The 21747-nt window shown below is 46.9% G+C and overlaps 1 protein-coding gene across 1 annotated transcript in view; it reads right to left on the bottom strand.

The window, feature by feature from the left end:
- The window catches only part of ADCK1 (aarF domain containing kinase 1), a 76423-nt gene that overhangs the window by 31810 nt on the left and 22866 nt on the right, over positions 1-21747 (bottom strand). Inside the window, exon 3 of the mRNA XM_032188650.1 lies at positions 16489-16692. Coding sequence (XP_032044541.1) covers positions 16489-16692 — 204 coding nt within the window. The remainder of the gene's footprint in view (positions 1-16488; positions 16693-21747) is intronic.

Genomic DNA, 21747 nt, shown 5'->3' with positions numbered 1-21747 from the left:
AGATCCAAAGGATGTGAACCTCACTGTGTACTGATCACCTGTTCAAGAACATACATGTAACTGTCCACAGCACCATGGAATCACTGATCTCTGCAAGACTGCAAGACCATAGTTCTAGGCATGAGAAAATGTTACCTTGGAGTAGAGCAAGCTACTTCTCAGACAGCAAACATTTTATTTCTATTGCTCCAGCCTCTTTATCCCCTCTATGAAAACAAAATGTCACAGTGTTGCTCCAAGAATTATTAAGACAGCAAAAACTGAAAGATTAGATTTATCGCAGCAGACAGTGGATTATGAAGAATAATTTATCAAGTGTCAGAACAAACAGCCCAGAATTTATAGGAGGCTTTGTTGAGTCAGTGAAATCTGATTGGACTTCTCCCCACCTAATGAATGCCAAGCCTAATTGATGGTTCCTAAATGCATCTGTCAAGAATATGTATTTATTAACTCAATATTTTTAATGATATTGTGGATATATGCAGAATAATGGTTTCTTCTGAGTGGGTTCCATGGTGTTCATATTACATATACATGGAAGTGTCGAAGTATATAGGGGTATACACTGCATTCAAATGAATCCAGGTAAGAGGAACATGTATTCTGACACACTGAAACAACACATGGCTTATTACCCAAAATCCCTACAACTTTCAGTGCACAGGAGGGAAAGCAACGTGGTCCTTCTCCAGGGGAGATATGATGCACATTAAGCTCAGAAGAGCTGAGTTCCCCCATTGTCTCCCCCTGGTACCCCGCTACGTGATTCCGGGCCACACACCGTTGCAGAGCTCACGCCTAGATGACCAGAATTAGGGCTGTCCATTCAGCTAGAAATCTGCTCCTACCTAACTTCTCAGGCCCCAAATTGTAGCTTTAATATCTTTTTAAAACCTGTCTGCCTAATACGCATACATAAGTTGTCATACGAAGAACCACTGACACGTAACTTACCTGAAATGGTACACATTTCAATACCAATCACTGCTAACACCACACAGCAATATCACAAAACCACTGAGGGCTGTCCATCGACCATCAGTCTTCTGGGAAAGGGCTGAGATGAGAGATGAAGCTGGAGCATGAAGTTCACCTTTTCCCGTTCTCTCTACCTTGTACCACTTCGGTGCCCACTGGCAGCTATACCACCAAGAATCTTCTCTGGGATCCTATCAACAGTGCTTCCCAGTCACAAAACCATCAGTGTTACAGAAAAAGAACTCCACAAAAGGAAGAGTCCTTCATCCCATCACCTGGAGACCAAAGTATGCCCACTCTTCCACTGCCCTGTACCTAGGATCTTCCCTGTACCCTGTTCTGCTTAACTACAATCCTCGTTCTGTAGTTTCTTGTGGCTAGAAAAGCAGTAGAAAAGCCTACGTTAAGACACTCTTGCTTTCTTCTCATCCATCCACTGAGCTGTACAGCAACAGTACCAGTCTACTTGCTATAGTAACTTTGATAGAGAGCCATACTTTGAGGAAAAGCACCTTTTATTCCACCCCTGATTACTCCTGCTTAATAGTCTGTGCTCAGGCTCACACGTAGAACCTTCATTCATTTTCCCAAGTTAAGTCAGATTCTTAAGACAAGACAGATCTGTCTGAGAATATCACTCATGCTGGATCGAAACCAATCCCAGTGGTGACAGCTCCACAGGCAGTAACAGCAATGAGAAAACAGAGCTGATGCACATCTCCTGAGATCCCACCTGAGAGCCTGTGAGGTTAGCATCGTCTCCTGTCTCTCTGAAAGGGGAGCCGCTTACCCATGGCTCCTATAAACAAGCCAAAGCCCTGGAAGACTAGCCAGCATACCTCTAAATACTGCTCATCATGATTATCCAGATCAAGTGGCAACCTCATTCTTCTCCAAGTTTTACTTTTCCCCTGGATTGAATTCCAGAGCATGAATGTGATGGTGAGAAAACGCACTCTTGCAATAAAGTTACCAGAACAGTGTTTTTGCCAGTAGCCCATGTCAGCATCAGGTAGCATCCCACAGTTCAGGCCCAGGTTCCAGTGGGTCCTGCCCTTCCCAGCCTTGCACCTTCCACATCAGCCAAGAATCTTTCAGCAGGGGTAAGATGCAGCTGGCCTTGGAGGATTCAGAAAACAAAGACCTGTCTCATACCAGGTTGGACAAGCAGGACAGAAACCTCAAACAACCGCATTCAATGAGAAGTGAGATCAGACTGTGACAAATCAAGCCACCTGGTTCTTGGTTGGATTCCTTACAACCTATGCTACTGAGGGGGGTAAGATTAAATATTTTTTTTTAAAGGCTTTAGTTCTAAACAAAGGAAATTGAAAAATCTATTCCTGTAAATGTAAGGATTGTCATGGCCAGACTGGAATCTCACTGTCTCAAGAACATCCTTCTGACTGTCACAAGGAGATAAATGTTTTTCATCAGTGAAGCTATTGGGTGTCCTGCTACCTTCCAGAGAGACAGAATACCAAGATTAACTCAGCTCAGCATCCTGGTAAATGCTTTCACCAGCTGGAGTTGTACAGGTTTTCTATTAGCATCACTACAGCCTCTTCCATGCTGGGTTTCACTCAGCTGTCGGTGCTGTTCATTGTCCAGGTGCTGGTTTTACAAAACACTCTTAAAGCAGAGGGACTGCACGTTACACTTCTGACATAAGATGGATATCATGCTGGATAGTGGGAAAACAAAGAATCCAGACATTACCACAGGTCTGGTTCAACATCTTCGGCATCACAAGCACATAGAGCAAACCAGAGACAGCAAGGTGGAAGAACTTTGCATCACTGAAATGAATCATTTCCTCAGGATCCCCCTGTCTGAAAACAAACTACTGGTCCCTCTAATACCCTGATGCTGCTGTTGGGACTATGCCCATTTCCTCTTGCCAGATGCAGTTAATCAGCGCAATGACCTGGCTTCTTCAGCAGCCCCCTTGTTTCCAACTCAGAATAAGCTTCTTGTGCAGCTGGTTGCCTTCGCCTTCCCGCTATCTTAATTTCCCAAACCCACTCTATGACTTGACAGCAGCCAGTGCTTTCTGACCCAGAGTCAAGCCACAGTCCACCAGCAACTGTGCTTCTGTGGAACAGAAGGTAGGAGACAACCTCTCAAAATGCACACTAAGTGGTGTCACTGCACACTCTTTTGCATGATATAAGCAACTTAGTCTCCACAAAACACACAGAGACACGCAGAGTAAAGCTGAGGCATGTATACAAATATAAAATCCTGTTCACTTCCATTTCATCATGCTGAAAAAGCAAGCAGTGACTTGTGAGCTACTCACTCCCTCCAATGGTGCAAGCCATGGGGCTCCAATCTGCCCCGTGTTCCACACCCTCCCCTTGCACATGCAAGTGCTTCCCTTTCTCTTAATTTGCTCTTTCATCTTGAGCTGTCTTCCACTTGAGTTGAGCAGTGTTCATTAAGACCACCGTTTTATCTGTCTTTTCAGAGAAATATTACTTTTCCTGCACCTCTCCTGTCTGTGAGGATGAAGCCATACCTGTCAATTTTTGAGACAGACTGGAATCACAATTCTTCAAGAGGACACCTCTTCTCCACACCACCTTGCCTTTTTATTTTTGTTTTAATTGAAATAAATCACTCTTTCTGATAATAAAGGAGCTCCCCATCCTTGCTACATTAGTTAGCAGTGAAAATTGCCAAAAAACTTCCTTTTACATCCCATCTGCCAAAATGGATTCTCTTACTCCATGGTTCAGGCAGTGGTGGCTCCTTTCTACCAAAACCCTAGGCTTTAAAACTTACTGCATTCCCTTTAAGTTCCTCTTCAGCTCCCCAGCAATAGAGCTGAAAGTGCTAACACAGCAGGAACATCCCTCTAGCTCCTAAGGAAGACAACAGCAACAGCCTTCTGCTTTCCTAACAGCTCTGTTAGGGTGTCTGAGCAGCTTCCTTATCTCTCTCCCAGCTTTCTGGCAACATTCCACCAAGTTCTGCCTCAAACCATCCTCCTGTTTCCTTTCTCACTACAACAGACAGCATCACCAACCTGTCAAGCATTCCTGCAACCTTGGCCTTTTCACCAGCAGTGACCTTCCTCTCGATCTCATTTCCAAGCCAGGTATAAATCTCGCATGTTCCTTAAGCACAACACACCTCCAAAATGTTTTATTCTATCAGCCCAGTTCCCATCCTGTCACACCTTGATACCGAAACAGCTTTCTTCCCCTGGGTTTGACACATGCACACAGGTCTGGCCTGGACCATACCTATTTTAAGGATCACGCCTGTTCCAAGGCAGGGTAAAGGCTGCTGCCCTGTGTCACCCCTTTGGCCTCACCACAGTCTGTTTAGAGCCTTCCCCTAACTCCTCCTCTCTGTTAACCAGACTTGCTTGTTTTCCTTTACCTTCAAGACTTCAGGGCTTATTTTCCACCTAACTAGTAGTTCATTTCTGTCTCTGGCTTTGACACTGTGTTGATCTGTTGTCTTCTATTTTCTAACAAAGCTGTAAGCTTTCTAGGACAGAAACTGATTTTTACTCACACCTGTGTAGTGCCTGGCATAGCGAACTCCTCACCAAGAACAAGTGCCCACAAGTGACAGGTGACAACAATTCCACTGCTCTCCCCCTTTCTGCCCCCAAGTTCCCCTTCCTCCTGAGCCACACACACAGCGAGACACATGCAGGTCTCCAGTGCACCCAGAGCACCTTGATCAAACTCCCGCAGACATACCCAAATGACGTATCACCCCTACTGATGTCAGCAGCACATTTGGAAGGAAATGCCACAGAGATGGGGCTAGCTGGCACGTTAAGCAAGAAAGTAAGATTTAAGAAAGCACCCAGAAACAAAAGAATTTCCAAGATAATTTTGACTCCTGGCATAAACACATCCCTGCCTCTCACTGACTGAAACCAGAGTAGGAAAGGGTCAATGGACCCCAACAACAGGCTCAGCTTAGTCACAGCCAGGCAGAGGGAGGCTCTGCCACGGACTGCAGAGATGCCCCAAGGGCCCTGTCAGCTGTAAGCCTGAGCAACGGCAGCAGTCCTGTGAGAAATAACCAGCTGCCAGAGCCTGAGGATATGTAGGGACCTTCGGGAACAGACATCACCTGTGCCTCATCTTAAATGCCTCTGATTCAGTTTTTGAAGCCTCGGGGCTTTGAGAAGTGCAAGAGAGAAGGGATGGGGAGGAGGAATGTCTATGAGCAGGTTTATGTGACTATGCAGAGCGGTAAGTGAATTTCTGGGGTATACAGTTAGGAGAGGTGAGCTATGAGCACCGTCCTGGCAAGCAGAGCTGTGCATAAAGCAGCAAGGAGGTGGCACGAGGCAGTGCATTTGCGTGCACAGCTTGCGTGGGGAATGGGAGGCAAAATCCTCCATCCATAGAGAGGTAAGTGAAGTAGAGGGCCAGGGTGGGTGTTCCAGTGTGTGCAGAGGTAGGGTGTGCATGGGTAGCAGAGCGCTGTTCGGCAGAGTACATCGCTGTCAGGACAGCACTGCTTGCATGTGAGTACATGCTGCAGTGGCAGACCTATTTACCTCCTGAAAGTCAGAGGGAGGAGAGATGGGTGCTCCTGTGAGTACTACAAGGAGTGTTTATCTGTGTTTCTTCAGAAAGAAATGAGGTAAAAATGTTTCTAGGCCTGGAACAATGGGCAGGAATGGCAGAAGCTGCATTGCACTGCCCAGCAGCCTGTCGCCAGGGTGGACAGAGGCATGGCACAATGAAAACGGGGAGAGCAAAGTCCAATCTCAGCCAGATTCTGCCCAGATGTGTCCTTTCCTCTGGCTTTGGCCATAATTATGTCAATGCCAAAACTGATCAAAAATTGATCGAAGTGTGATATAGTTTTATTGGGCACAGCATTATCCCAGAGTAATACAGGTAACAGAGATGCAGGAGTGCAGATTTCAGGTAGATATGGAAGTACACAGAGCCTAGCAGATATGGGTTATCTCTGCCTGAATGGAACGTATATGAAGAAGTGGATATAATGAGGTCACTACATTACAAGGAAGATGCTAAAAAGGTAGTAAATCCCTGCTGAAGATGTAAAACTCATGAATCACAGAATCATAGAAGTACAGAATGGTTTGGGTTGGGAGGGACCTTGAAGGCCATCTAGTTCCAATCCTCTGCCATGGGCAGGGACATCTGCCACCAGACCAGGCTGCCCAAAGCCCCATCCATCTTGGCCTTGAATGCCTCCAGCGATGGGGCATCCACAGCTTCTCTGGGCAGTCTGTTTCAGGGTCTTCACCATCCTCATAGCGAAGAATTTCTTCCTAACAGCTAATCTAAATCTCCCCTCTTTTAGTGAGCTAGTTACTGATACTGACTGTGCCTTGATGGGGTACTGAAACATCTGCACACCCAGCAGACCACTCAACAGAAAAAAGAGGCACATGTGTATAGTCCGCCCCACAGAGAACAGGGTGCCAGGACTGAAAAGAAGTAGAGGTAGAATAACTTACAAGGAGATCTGGATGGTACCCTGGAGTTTGTATCTTTTGCTTCCCTCAGAAGAAATGTATGGAGACACAGAAAAGTCAATCAAGAGAAACAACTGCACAGCAACAGACTCTCTGCCAACAGCATCACCAGCACTGTGCTGGGGAAACGCATCCATATGTCCCCTAATGACCAGTCATATGAACCCAGCAGCCCAGAGCTCTCTGCACTTATCAAGACAGGAAAGTCCTATGCTAAGCTAGCCACATATTTCCTGCTCCCTCCTTGACAAACTTCCTTCTGAGTATTAACCTCTACTTTTCTCTCCTGCCTATATTTCTACTTCTCGTGCCTCTACACTGATCTACCTGCTCCTTCTACAGACTGTTTATTCTCTGTGCCTTCCTTTTCTTCCCTCCATGTTTCTTCCCTTGCCTCCGAATCTTCCTGTTGGGCTGCCAGGTCTCTGGTTCAGTGACATAACTCAGCTGATTTACCCTTCTTAAAGCAGTGTCTGCTCTCACGTAAATCACCCTCCAAACCCAGCCTGTGAAATGGGCTTGTTCACTAAACTCTATGAATAGGAAAGTAGGCACAGCTGGCCTATTCATAATCAACATAAAAAATAGATTAGCACTTTACAGATTAAACATTATCGTTTCAACAGTTAACATAAATCAACTGCACTTACAGGCCCAGCATTGCTGCTGCCACTGCAGGGTGACAGGCGTTGCAAAGGGAAAGGCTGCCAGTCCGGGGTGCAGTGGTAAACAGCTCATTTGTCTTCCACCTTGAAAGTAAGTTCTTGCCTGGCACCCCCAGGGTGTACTGCTAGAGGTTGTTACAAGGATAAAAGTAGGCTAAGAAAACAAAGGTAGGGGGTTAATTTTGATTAATTCACACACATTTCCGAGAAATTCAGCAACCCACTATTCTAAGGCCGGAATCCAATTGCCCTTCATCCCTAGAGCTGCTGCAGCTCAAAAACAGATGGAGCAAGAGTCAGCGCCTGAAACAGGAACAGGACAGGGAGCCTCTAAACACTTCCTGGTATCTACCTCTGTTTTCTAGCTCAAAATCATTGGGCTCCAGTGGCTGAAGTGAAGCAGTTTGGTGGATTGTCTAATTATATTACCCATCTCAAAAAAATCCTCATCATAAGCCGAGGATGCACCTCACCAGAGAAGGGCTGAGGACTGAGATCCACTCCAGATGTACCCCCTGTCAGCAGTGCCAGGTGAGAGCAGCCCAGAACCAGCCACTGAGCAGGCTGCACCTCTTTCTTCATCAGGTAAAGGACACTGAGTCACTTGAGACGCTGAGCCCAGCAGTGTGCTATGGCTGTGTAGTGAACAAAGAGAGGAGAATCACAGAGCCACTACAGTCACAACCCTTTCCTTCTGCCCTGCTCACCCACTGAGAACTGCCCCGTATCTCAAATGGTTAGCTTGGAGCTGCCAACCTGTAATTCCTCAGCTGGTCCTGATGACTGCAAGGGCATAACTGACAGGATAAGCTGCTAAGAACCACTCATCACTCTTTCAAACAAACAAAAAAAAAAAAAGAAAAAAATAAGAAAAATAAAGAAGAGAAAGGTTAGGCTATGGTCCAAAGTACAAAACACAGCCTGGGATAAGTGGCGTGGTACACAGGAGCCCCTCGGGGGCCTAGACGTTTCCTTGCCATCAGGAACAAAGACACTAGCAGTTCACAAAAGATGGGGCAGTGTAAGTTATGTGGAGTGACTTCTTTAGTATAATCCCTCTAACGAGCCCTGGTGATTTTAATTGCTCTAGTCACCTTCTACCCTTTCTTGATAAATGGGAATAATGCTTAATAGACCTGAACCAATCAGTTACATCCAATAAGATGTTTGGCAAAATTTAGCTTTGTTCTCCATTCACAACCGATGCTACCTCAGTTTCATCCATTTTCTGAAATGAGCCAGCTAATGTATATTTTCTACTAATCATTTGAAATTTGGAAGGGTTGGTGCTGAAAAGCCTCTTCCAAGAATTTGCCTATTTGAAACGGATTGGTTATGTGAGCTTTGTAAGGGAAAAACTCATCGGTTTGCTTCAGCTGAGCTCTCTTGGCACCAGCAGTAGGTCACATGAGATTATTGCTTCGGTTGTCACAGACAGCTTCGTAGGTTTGGCTCTGAACCATGCGGCCTGCAAAACCAAAGCTTAGAGAAAATAAGTGCAAAATGTGCATAATGGTCACAAACATAACTTGATTTCCACAGAGAACATTCGAAAACTTCCTCACCCTCAGGCTGGCCTGCTTACTAGGAACTGAAACACTTAGCTCGCTAATGGTGGGAAGGCCCTTGAGACCCCTGAGATCAAAAGCATGTTGAGTGTGAGGCTTCCTATGAAGAGGATTTCCATGTTCTCACTCACAGCAGCTTTTTCAGAAGGAGGAAAACCTGCAGACAGGCTTGAAGTCCTTTCTGTAACTCAGTGTCCTTCCAAAAATAAGGAATTCAGACTGATCCCAGAAGTACCAGAAAACAGAACTTATTAGATTGCCTGTACACCTCAAAAAATTGTAAAAATGCTATGTCTGTTTTGTGTGTTGAATAAATGTGATGTATGTGAATGAATAAATGGAAAATGCAGATATGCCAAGTTGAGGCCCCATAACTCCTTAATTTATCTAATCACTTTTGTTTCATCCTCAAATGAACTTTTGCCAAAAGACACCACTCACTGTGCCAGGTTTTCATGTTCCTGATAGGTCAAGAGACAAATAACTGTGCAGACATAAAACTCAGAGAAAACAGGAGATGCCAATGAGGCAGAATCAAGTAGGAAATGAGAAAATCAGTGGGCGGGCAGATAACAAGATTCCCTGCTCTCTAAGAGCTAAACCCAGCCTCTGCCTAGATCTGAGCACCAAGTAGGAATATTTTTGAGTGTACCAGCCGCAGGTTTTGAAACAGAAGCCAGTCCCCCCACATGGCAGCTCAGGGTTACTGCCCCTGCTCAGATCTTGCTGGGTCTTAAAAGCACACCAACATTATTGAGCAAGTGAGATACACTCTGAGGTCAAAAAAACAGTATCCACATGCAAGAGGGCCACCCAAGGACTACTAATCCCAGTTAGAGATACAGGTTTCCAGTGACTGTTACTGGAAGGGTGACCCATGTGTTGAGATGTGGTTTGTGCCTATGGACAGAGCACTGCTGAGCACCATATCCACCACCTCCACAGGCATGGACACTGAACACAGCCCGACACAGCTGTGCTGCATGCTGGCAGCCAAGACTTGTATCAGAGAAACACTTCAGGTGCCATCAAATCTCTCAGAAAACTATACTGAAGGGATCCTACCATCTGCACACAAGACACTGTGAGCCAACAAATTCCGTGCAGGTATATCATATACCAATCCCCATGCACCTAAATCTGTGAATTGAAGAAAAAAGTCACTAAGCGTGCCGATCAGAATTACTCCTTACCAGGCCATTCCCCACTCCATCTTCTTATCTCAGATGTTTCACCTTCTCACAGAAGACTAAAAAAAAAAATCCTTCAGAAAATCCACTGTCCAACCTCTTGTATTGTAAACCATGAACTTAAAGGAAGGAAAAGAAGATTATCTTCTAACGTATCCACCACAACTTTCCTTCTCATGGGCAATGGGGCTTAGAGCACCTGGAAGGAGAAAACTGCCTTCTCACACATTGTAGGAGGGAGTACTCTGTCCCGAAGCTCCCTTGGGAATAAGGACACCAGCTTGCCCTTGGAGTGACAATAAGGATCAAGTACTCTGGAGCCTGCAAACAGAGCAAGCAGGAGCACGAGGGACAAAGCAAGGTGGACCACCTGAGCCACACAAAGTCCCTTGTTTGCTTTCCCTGCCCACTCGTAGCACTGGAGCACTGCTTCTGGGCAGCTACCGCCTGCACAGGCCCGGTGTGGGGGCAGCTGCACCAAGCCCCACCAGGAACAAGGGGCTCCCCTTACCCAGAGATGGGCCCCGGTGGAGGCAGTGGCAGCAGCAGGACTGGTGCAGCAGCTGCTCCTGCCTTCCAGTTGAGTAATGTGGGCCCATTTGTTCTGGATGACATTAATGCTATTCGCCATCCATCTCAGACTCTTTAAATTACCTTTTTATGGCCAAAATCCTTTTCATAATTGATAAAAATCTTTTTTATATCTTGAGTTATTGAAAAAAAAGTAAAGTTTTTTATTCCTCATTATAATTTTAATACAAATGTATTTTTTATTGACAGCTGCTTGGAAGCCCTGATGGGCCTACCGAGAGAGAGCAGCAGAGGAGCGAGAGAAGGGCCAAATCCCCAGCCCCGTGCTTACAACAGCAGCTTGCACCATCAGTCATGGCCATCACAGCCAGGCCACCACTCTGGTGGACAATGAGGGTGGTAACAGCACAGAAAAGGAGATTTCCTGTGATGGACATAGAGCCCACAGCAGGCTCTTGCTGAGCTAGTTCTAGTTTCCCTGTGCCTCTTGGTGATGTACAGGAGGCCCAACTTCAAAGCAGGCCCAACTTCAAAGCACAGCGTTGCTGGAGTGGGTGGGGTACATGAGGACAGAACCATGGTCACAAGCTACAGGAGGCCCAGACTTGGAGGTTTTGCCACAGGACACGCAGCCGGTTGAATGGAGCCATTTGGCATCAGACCCTCAGCTCTGAGAGACCATGAGCGACTGTGTGTGCACTGACCGGGCCACACAGCAGTGCTTTCAGGCAGAACACCCCAGTTCTGCAACACAGAAGGTTGAAGAAGCAACTCAGAAGGTTGCAGAACCTGGAGGAAGTGAGCATGTCTCCTGGCATCCAAGATCAGTTCAACAGCACTGCCCATCTGGGACGAGGCTTCCTGGGGTCACAATAGGATCTGCAGCATCACGACCTGAAGACCTTGTGAACTAGAAGGATAAGCAAATCTTCCCTAGGACAGCATATGGAGCCGGCTACAGAAAGTGTTTCACATTCCCCTGGGAACAACTTGGATGCTGTAGGACATGCAGTGTAATACCCAACAGCCTACTGAAGCCTGAGCTACTCTTCCACAGGGCTGCACACTGCTTCAACAGTTTTGCAAATCAGAAGTAAGCGTATGTCTTGCCAGAGCTTAAAGTGCTGAGAAACAGTTCCAGAAAGAAAGGAATCACTGTCCTCCTCCCACTGCTGGCACAGCAAAGGCTGCCATGCTGTACCAAGAGTGCCTACAGAAATAGGAGTGAAAAAAGAAGTCTCTCTTATTCCCTCTGTCCTTTCTCAGACTGCAACAGCTCAAGTGCAGGGAAGTTTCTTGCTATGGTTAAGGCTGCATGGCAAAAGCCAGGACATTGGTACCTTGCTACAGTCTTATTCCAGCTCCTTTCCCTGGTAGGTTCACATGGGCGTAGGATTTTGCCTCTCCTTGCCAAATGGCTGTGTAGCATTGCTGGGCATCATTGCAGTGACCATGCTCCCAGGTGTATATGGGTATATTTCAACAGGGGATGAATAAACCTCATGTAATCTGATTGAAAATAACAGAATTGAAGGGGTTGGAAGTGACCTCAAAAGATCATTGGGTCCAACCCCCCTGCCAAAGCAGGTTCCTCAGAGCAAGCTGCCCAGGTAGACGTCCAGACTGGCATTAAATATCTCCAGAGAAGGAGACTCCACAACCTCCCTGTACCCAACCTACAAAACACTTTGGGAACCTGGTGAGCAATTTAAGGTAGAGGAACAAAGGCTAGCCTCCCTCTCAGCCATGGTTTTGCTGCAGGTATGATGACTTCGCAGACAAGGAGCATATATCTGTTTCTTAATGCACAGCAGCGGTGCCTTGCCAGGTAGGAATTCAAGGAGAGCAAAGCCTTTTAACTGAAGGCTGGGTCCCCCATACACCACTGTCTGTAAAAATACATTCTGATTCACAAACTACAGCACAGGAGGCTTCTCTACCGCACGTGCTTTGGTTACAAATCACAGTCCAAACATTGGTGTACCCTGCCCTACTTGGCCAGCAAGCTCCATTACTGCACAGCTGCAGGAGGCTTCTTACAAATGGCAAAATAGTCCTTGAACAGGTAAAAGCCACAATTAACTAACTGTGGATGAAAAGGATGGTGTCCTTGGAGGTGCCAGCTAATCAAGCAATTAGAAACTACTTCCCATTACCTGTGCTCCCACAAAGCAGGGCTGGACTGACATCCTTCTATCTAAATGTCTGGCTTTCCATCTATTCAAACCCTTTATATGATTTGGCTTCATCACAGTGAAGCCTTGACCCCTGGGCTCTCCCCAGTGCTTTCTCCCAGCTTTGAACTAAGTGAGCACTGGAAGCAATGAATTCAATCACTGGCATGTTCCCTGCAGGGAGCCTGTTTTGCCTCTTGGTCTTCCTGGTGCACAGCAAAACCTCCAGAAGTTGTGTAAGCATGTGTGTGGATACCTGGGGTCACAAAAAAAAAAAAAAAAAAAAAAAAGCTGGTCAAAATTTCTCAAGACCCCTTACTTAATAGGGGATGAGACTGCTCCAGCTTCAGCAGTTTCCACTCAGCTCTGAAAAAGCTTCAGCAGCTGTTAGTGAGGGGCCAAGGATGTGAGGGTAAGTCAAGGTGAGAGGAGGAAGGAGTGACCCTCATTCCCACAGCCAGACCCTTACCCCACAGGCCAGGACACAGCCTGGGACAAAGCACCCGGGCAGCCACACAGCACCAGCACCCTGCCAGCATGGGAAAGCCCCTGCCTGGCATTACACTAGCCTCATGGGGGTGCTAATTTTATCCTGTCTGGCTTAGCCAAACTCAGGGATGCCCTGGGTCCTCTGCTTTTGCTCTAGGACCAAACTGTCATCACCTCCCCAGTACCCCTGTATCCCACAGCCACAAGTCCATCTCTCCCAACACACCTGCCAGAGGGAGGAAGTGCTCCTAATCCCAGTGTTGGCCAAACAGTTCTTCCATCATTTCTTAGTTCCTAAGCTCAAGGGTTTTGCACTTTTAAGGTGTTTCCACTCTGAAAGATGCACCTTCCAGAGTCCCTTATCACTTTCTCCTGATATGTCTGGTGTCCACATTTCACCAGAAGTTGCCTAGCTCTGCTCTTGCATGCACCTTGTTGAATCAGAATTTAGCTGAACCAGCTATCTTCCTATGTGTCATCAGTAGCCCTGCAGAGAAAATTATAATTGTGGGGCAGGGAACATACTCATTTCTCATTCATTTTCAACACATGACATGATTTACTTTCAGGATCCTGCTCAAACAGGGAAGATAAAAGCAGAGGTAGAAGAGATTCTTTCATTCACATCCTATCACCTATTTTTATGCACACAGCTTTTCCCAACTCATCCAGGAAATCCATCTGGAGCAAGCCCAACCTGTGGTATGGCCACTGTCTCCCCAAAAGACTTACTCTGTGATCTTTCCAGTGAGCATTTCCACAAGTCATGGTAAAGATTTACTTGTGCAGTTTCTTCTGTTGTTACTCCTTGTGTTGTCCTGAGCAGCCTGCTCTCTCACTGACACTTTTTTTTTAAGTAATACTCTAGAGAATGATCACCTTGCACCATCACTTAGCCAAACCACTGTGGCTGAGATGAGAGAGACAGCATCTGCTCTCTACTAATTATTTTTATCCCTATAATCCCTGATAGGTGCACATAACCCCCCTAGACTTAAAATGGGGATTGACCGGGCAATACACAAACCATCATGTATTATGTTCTCCCTTCCGTTTCCTACCTGCACACGTGCCACGCAGCTTTAATCAGTCCATTAGCTCACCTGGAGCTACAAGCTGCAGCTCCCAGTCTCCCGCCATGCTGCTGGGCCCACGGAGGGAGCTCTGCTACCGGCAGGTGCTGTGCAAGTCTGCACGGTGACAATGCGTGTGGAATGGCTGCAGCCTACCTCACAAGCCCTCTGCCTTTGCTCAAAGATCAGTCTCATCACCATGCTCTCCATTTAGACCAATTTTCCCACAAAGCCACTCCATTTTTTACAATCATCCAAGCCCCTGATAAGATTCTCAGGAGTAGGTCACAACAGAAGACAGGCTGCTTCTAATTGACTGGAGATACAATGCTTCTATACATGATAATGTTTGGTCTGTTGCCTTTTCTTGATTTTTTCATGTCCTTTTCCAAGCTCTGGCCTGATTTGTCAGCTTGTCACGTTCCTCCCTAGGTGTATCTGCATTTCCAATTGTTATTCCCCCCATTTATTCTGCACTGATCCCAACTGTATGTGATTACTTCTTGCATACACGAGATTTATCTGAGGAGCCTACTCTTGTACTTGTTAGGGAGGACTGCAAGTCTTACCACTGAATTTGAGAGCAGCAGGGTTAGTTAGGCCTAGGCCCCATGGGAAGATTCCTTCATTGTTATTTTCTCTTCTTCTTGGATTCATCTGCAAGTTCCTAGGTTTGACGTTGGCCCCAAGGGGGAAGGTTTCAGTATCCCTCCTTGCACTCTCCACTGCTCTGACACTCCACCTTGCCCTTCTGCCATCTATATTTCAGCTAAGGATACTGTATTTAACATGTACTGAGGATGTAGCTACACTGGAGTTAAATTTGTGCCTGACATAACCCTATTAATCCTCTGAGCTTCAGCAAAGAAAACTGTGGTGCGTTAGGTTCCTGACATCATTTCTGTTTTTAAATATTTGGATTTGTTACCTGGAAACTAATAGGCATGGGCATTTACCTGTGATTTTAGTACTGCCCAGTTTCACCTGCTACTTCACTTTTATACATTTCATTCTCTTAATTTCTGTCTTTATGTAATCATTGCTCTCATCCTCATTAGCATTTCCTCTCTTCTTCTTCCCATTTCTATCTTTTTTTTCCTCTGTCTCTTTAAAATTAAATATTGCCCAGCACTGCCCATGTGGGTGATGTGAATGCTAAGAGGGAAGGCTGCTGTGGAGACTGGATTCGAGCTGCCTCGCTGGGAATCAATGAGGCATGGAGGGCTCGTCTAGCTCCCGAAATGCTGAAAGAAACCAGGGCGTATCAGTGGCAGCTGAATATGCACTTGAGAGGAAAGAAGGGGGCCCACCTCTGAGCGCCTGGCTCAGCCTCTGAGATGCACCACGCAGACAGGCAGAGGTGGCTGCTTTGGTAATTGAACAGGGGCTAACCTCAGGGTGGCTTTCCACATCTCCTGCAGAAGTGAGATTGCTGGATGGAGCCCCGCGGAGCAGCAGGGGTTTGCAGGGAGCAGACAGCCTGCCCTGCTCCATCTACCCAGTGAGCTATGAAACACAGCTGGTACTGGCCTTGCTACGAGGATGCAGTGCTGAGAGAGGAAGGAGCTGGCTCACATGCAGGCAAAGGGAAGGCAGGTCAGGGACACACATTAACCCTGCCATTAAACTGCAGGGACATATGAACTGTACACAATACCTAGGCCTTAAAACTACACCTAGGCAGACACACCCCACCCAAATCCACCCACAACATATCCGCTAGGTGCAAATACTGCACTTACCCCTTCATGTTCTCCCCATACTTCCTCAACACACAGACTGCCCACAACACCCCAAAACAGCCCCATAAACCTCTCTATATAAGCAGATACACATGTACGTGCTGCTTCCATTCTTCAGCCATCTCCCTCCCCCCACCACGCTCCCATCTTCTCTACTATTGCCTTTGCACACTGTTGCCTCCTCCCTCCCTCTCACCATGGCAGTTGTGCTCCTTGAAATTCCACCCCTCCACCTGGGAGTTGTGAGGAGACCTCCTTTCCTATGGAGCAAGACTCCAGGCAGCAGAGTGCCCTCTCTAAATGTCACAGGTACTTTTTTTTATACCTAGCAAACGCAGGCACCCACCTCTGATCTCGGTGCTGTAGCCTGCTGAGGGTTAACGGTGACACAGACTCCTTGGATACTGCACTACCTGACTGCAAGCACCAGAAGTGATTTATGTTATTATTTTCTTTGGGGGTTAATTAGGGGCTCGAGAAAGTAAAGGGCTGTCAGTGCCAGCTGGAATTGGTCTATTGCAACCAGGGGAAAGCAGTCTTTCCTCCCAGAGCCCTGCTAATGCATCTTTGTCCCGAACAGCCCCTACCTCTTTGCCCAGATCCTCGCGGATGACTTGCTCAACCTCCTGCCTGGTGCTCTGCGGGGCCTGGCTGTGCAGCACCTTGAGGGTGCGGGTGTACTCCTCGGGCAGCAGGTAGTCCAGCGCTCCCAGGTGCTGTCCCACCTTGATGAAGGTGCCTCGGTTGGCGCAGCACAGCTCCCGGAGGCGCTCAGCAGAACGCAGGTGCACCTGTGGAGAGAACAGAACATCAGCCAGGCCCCTTTGCTGCCTGTTACACAGCAAAAGGGACTTCCATGTGTATCTGCACCATGCAGATGGCGCATAGGCATCATGATCAGTGACAGAAAATTAGTTTTTGGCTCTGCCTTGGGCTACATCCTTGAGCACACGATGTCCACCCACAGGCAGCATTGGTTCATCACTGTGATCCATCACTGTGATCCAGTGATGTGAGCCCCTGTCAAAAGGCAATTGTCAGGACCACAACCATGGTTAGCAGACTCAAGGAGAGCACAGTGAAATCAAGTGAGGAGAAAACCATGGATACCATCCCAAGAACTTCCAGAAAATTGGAAGAAAAGTTAAAAACATCATTAAAATCACCAGTACTACAAATGTCTCTTTGGCAGTGAGGAAGGGCACTATGTGGGCCGTCCTTCATCCTCCTCTGCTCGCTTCAAAACACCACAAGGGGACATTGCATCTCTCCAGTCAAGCCACGTCTTAGACTTACTGCTCACATCGCCGAAGTCCACTGACACAGTAGTTTTAGAAACTTAGGATTAGGAGACTTGCCAGCTTTGCTCACATTGGCCAAGAAGCACCCAAATGACAAAACTTATCGCCCACCACTTGCCCAGTCTGGATTTCAGCTCCTGAAGCTCATTCTGCCGCTCAAAACCAGACCAGCCACCACATCTTCTAGTGACATTGATTTATTCTGCCTTTATTGCTCTCACTAGGAATGCCTCCTGCCAAGGACACAGCTACACTCAATATTCTTTAATAAATTTCAGATAAGCTTACCCTGATACATTAATAAAATCTAAGCAAATCAATGACAAAAAAAAAAATGTTCTGCACCCATCTCCTGGCAATGCCTGGCACCTATCTGAATGGAAGCTCCTCATTCCTCTGGCTTCCATGTCGTATGTCATTGAAGGTCAAATCCTGTGTCTGTAGACCCCATCCGCCCAGGAGACACCAAGATCCTGTGAAGAACTCCAATGAAAACCTTACACACACGGACACACACACACACACACACCCCTATTCCCCATCTGCCCTCCACGCCAAGCAGCACGGTGTCACATCACGGGACAGGGTGAATGTCTCGCCTGTGGGAACGTGTCAGGGGACAGGCTGGGTGCTGAGCTGCAAGCACATAAAATACAGGCCTGGGGGAGTGTGAGGAGAAAGCCTGATGTGAGAGTCTCACACTCCGTTTGGGAGACTTGACAGCTTGCTGCACGCACGCACACCCCCCCACACTTTCCTAGGTGGGCACGCACAGGCAAGCAGAACTGGCACTCGGAGCATGCTTGTCCCAGCACATTGCCTGCCCAAAATACTCACAGATGCACAGGTAGAAAACAACATCCGCAGGCATCCCTGAAGCCTCCCATATTATTGTGCTGCATTTTATGTACCTGCTTTAAAGCTCCTGCTGTAACAAGCAGGGCTCTGCCCTGGCTGTTTTTCTGCTCTCCTCTGTGTGCCAAGAGGCAAAAGCAGGCCAAAAGGGAATAGGGAAAAGGAGCTGTGAAAGCGGCCGAGAAAGCAAGAAGAGCAGGGAGGGAGTAATGGGATGAAAGAGAAAGGCAGTGGGAGGGAGGGAGCCAGAGCAGCTGGGTAGTTTGTCACAGCACAGGGAGTTCAGCCCATTACAGGGAAACAGCTTTAATGCAGCTCCAATAATTGCCCTCTGCACGCTGCCTCCAGCAGGGGAGGAACCCCCCTGCCGACAGCAGAGCCGTGCCTGGCTCCCCCCAGGGTGTGGGGCCAGCTGCAGCCCAGGGCACAGGCAGGAGCCAGGCCCAGCTCCTCGCAGATACACTCCAAAATCTCCAGCACTGAGCAAGGGCCAGCCAGGGCTTGTGATCCCCCCAGATGCATCAGGAGCTCATCGAGAGATCCCACAGTGCTGTGTGGCTCAGGGCAGAGCAGCAGCAACCCCAGGGCAGCCAGCTCGGGCTAGAGGCACCGGCTCCAGTGTGCCCACCTGCCCCATCCGGATCGCCAAGGGCTGGCAAATGACCAAAAGCAGCCAAAAGGATGGAGAAGTCACATAGCTGAATGTACAACTGAACATACACATGGATGCAAGGTCATGCCTGTCACTTTACGCCTGCAGTGGAAGAGGAAATTTCAGCCCTCCCAGACTTATCCATCTTACAGAGAACTTGTTTTGCCTCATGAACTCAGCAGTCCTCAACAACAGAGATGAGGGCATCCTTACAGAGGGCTCTAGGAACAAAACAGCTCAAAAACTCTATGCACAGCATCCTCCACAGTGCTTTCATGATTGGTCTGGTTAACACTCCTGAGAGAGAGCCACCCTGGATGGTGGTCAGGACCAGGGAATGCCAGCTCATGCCTCTCTTAGATAAAGAGATGGCCAGACAGCATGTTTGGGAAGAAGGAAATCTACCTGTAGCCCTGAATTTAACAGAACTCCAGTCTGCATTGAAGGCAGAATTGAGAATGAAGTGGGGCTGTGATTCCAGCTTCCAAAGTCTTTTCTTACCAACCAGGTCAGGATGTTTAGCAGAAAAATGTTCCTAATGTTATCTATTAATTGCCTGGATCTCTGCAAGGCAGGTCATGGTCCAGACATAGCATTTGTTTCTCTGATATATGACCTTTTCTTAATCATAAGTGAAGTGTCACATTCCTTCCACAGTGTCTGATGCTCTTGACTCACATTACTGTCCTACCTTTAAGAAACTGGGTAAACGGAAATCCCCCAGAATGGCTCAGTGCTTTTCTCCAAGAAATCTCACAAGATATTGCTCTTTGTTACACATGCAATGCTTTGAAGATTCTTCTTATCAGGGAAAAGAGCTAGGAATAACAGCTAGTTAGACATGGACCTGCTTCTACGCATCAGGCCTAGGAGCACCCTGTAGAGAAAGGAAGCATTGCACATACGGAGGATTACCAATTATCCACTGGCCCACCGCATGGCTATCAGACCTATGTGGTTTGCCTAAATCCTGGGTAGAGTGGGATTAACACTGATGATTAAAGTGGTTCCATGTGGGCCATAGTGAAGGCAGTAAGTCTCAGGTGTGGAGAGAACACACCTCTGGGATGAAGCACACACTCTGCAAGCAGAGGTGCAAAGGGACAATTTTTTTTATTTATTTTTTTTAAGCTTACCCTTGATGTACAAGCAGATCTGTTCTGTGCAAGTCATTTTGATGCTTTTGAAGAAGTTTCTACCTGGACCAAGAGCTGTTCTTCAGAGCACCAGATGCACAGGTGTCACAAACAGGCAGGCACTAACCCAGCCTTAAAAATAAAGGAACTAATTTAGAAAAAAATAAATACCAAAGTTAAAACACACTGGTGCAAACCTGAGTATCGGATTTGTTGACAGATCTGGTGTTAAAAGGGCTCAGAAAGGCCATTGAGGACAGTAAGGTAAGTGGCGAAAGCCGTTCTCTGCATGAAAAATCCTTCAGAAAAGTCATTCCAACCCCGAGGGGCATCCTCACAGCTGGCAAAACGTGAAATGAGGATTAGGAATGCAGAGAGAAAATTTGAAATGCAATTAGTCAAAGACATAACAAACAAGTCACCAGAAATTCCCGATGATGACTGTTGCCTCCAGGAACCCTACAAACACAGATGCCTCACAAAGGACATCAGGCTGGATTTTGTGGAAGACAGGTCTGGAAAAGCTGCTCCTTCCACTCACCTACCTCCACACCGGACAGCACCCTGGGACAGGTGAGCAGGACCAGCTCCACACCACCTGGCTGCCCACTCACATCCCACCTGCTCCCTACCTGAACAAGGGAGGGGAGGAGATGCCCTCTCATGCCACCGACCATTCCAAGACAGTATTTCAACAATACATCTCCAGAAAACACCTTGAACACCTCAATCACATAAAAATTACAAATGATTTTAAAAGGTAGCTGAAACATTAATAATCATAACAAAAAGGGGATCACACATTAAAAGTGTTAGGAAGGAGAACAAATGTTGCCCTGTTTTTAAGAAAAGTCCAGAGTAATCTGGGAAATTATAGCCCCATTAGCTTTTATTCTGTCTGAACTAAATTAGTTGAGACAATAATTACAAAGAGTACCAAAAATAATCTAGCTAAATGTGATATGAACAGAAAAAGCAAAAGGAAAACAGGGAGGTTAGGAGGAAAAAAAAATCATTCTTCACCAGTCCACTAAAATACTCGGAGCATGTTAATGCAACAGTCAATGAAAGTAAAAGGGAAGATATTTATCAGGACTTTCAAGTGGCTTTCAATAAATTCCTCCACACACACAAAAAAAAAAAATCAAGTAATTATTAGACAAGATGCAAGAACACTCTTTTACTTGTTCATTTCATCCCATTCCCTGCTCAGAATTCCCTCCTTGGCACACCAAGCCCAGCACTACAGAAAGCAGTGGGGGACTTAGTGGTTAGGACAAAAGTGCCACATTTAGTGGTGTTTTTACCACAGCTCCATTCCAGCCTGAGCTGAGCAGTTTTAGACAAGGTGATATTGCAGAAGCCCTGTCCACATTAGCACCTGCAATGTTGTTACTTCCAGGGAGGCTGAACTAGCAGGAGAAACACCAAGAAATGTGATGAAAAAGCAGGTAGAGGTAGTACCCACAAGGCAGAAGGGGCTCTCTACTACAAATGAGTTGCCTGCATCGCTGTCAACAGCTAACATCAGAGCATCCTGTTCCACCCCCTCCTGCACCAAAGTTTAATTTCCCTGCTAGCGGTAGGAAGGAGAGAACAGTGCAGTGACAAAACTTCCAGGAGAAGCAACAGAAATTATTCTCCACTATGGGAACATAAACCCTGCTACATCCCTACCAAAGATAGGCGAGCAATCAACAGACGGGCAGATCACCCCCAGCATGGATGGCTGCAAGGTTACACATATTGGAAAGAGCAATTTATCCTGCCTGCACACACTGATGGGCTCTAAATTAACTGTAACCACTGAACACTTGCATCATGTTGCTGTGGACGGCTCAGTGGAGGCACCTGCTCAATGCACAGTGGGGGTCAGGAAAAAACAAACAAGCTGCTTAACTG

Source organism: Aythya fuligula, chromosome 5, assembly GCF_009819795.1.
Source record: "Aythya fuligula isolate bAytFul2 chromosome 5, bAytFul2.pri, whole genome shotgun sequence".
Lineage (NCBI taxonomy): Eukaryota > Metazoa > Chordata > Aves > Anseriformes > Anatidae > Aythya > Aythya fuligula.
Note: the sequence above shows the minus strand (reverse complement) of the source record. Positions and strands in the feature narration are given on the sequence as shown.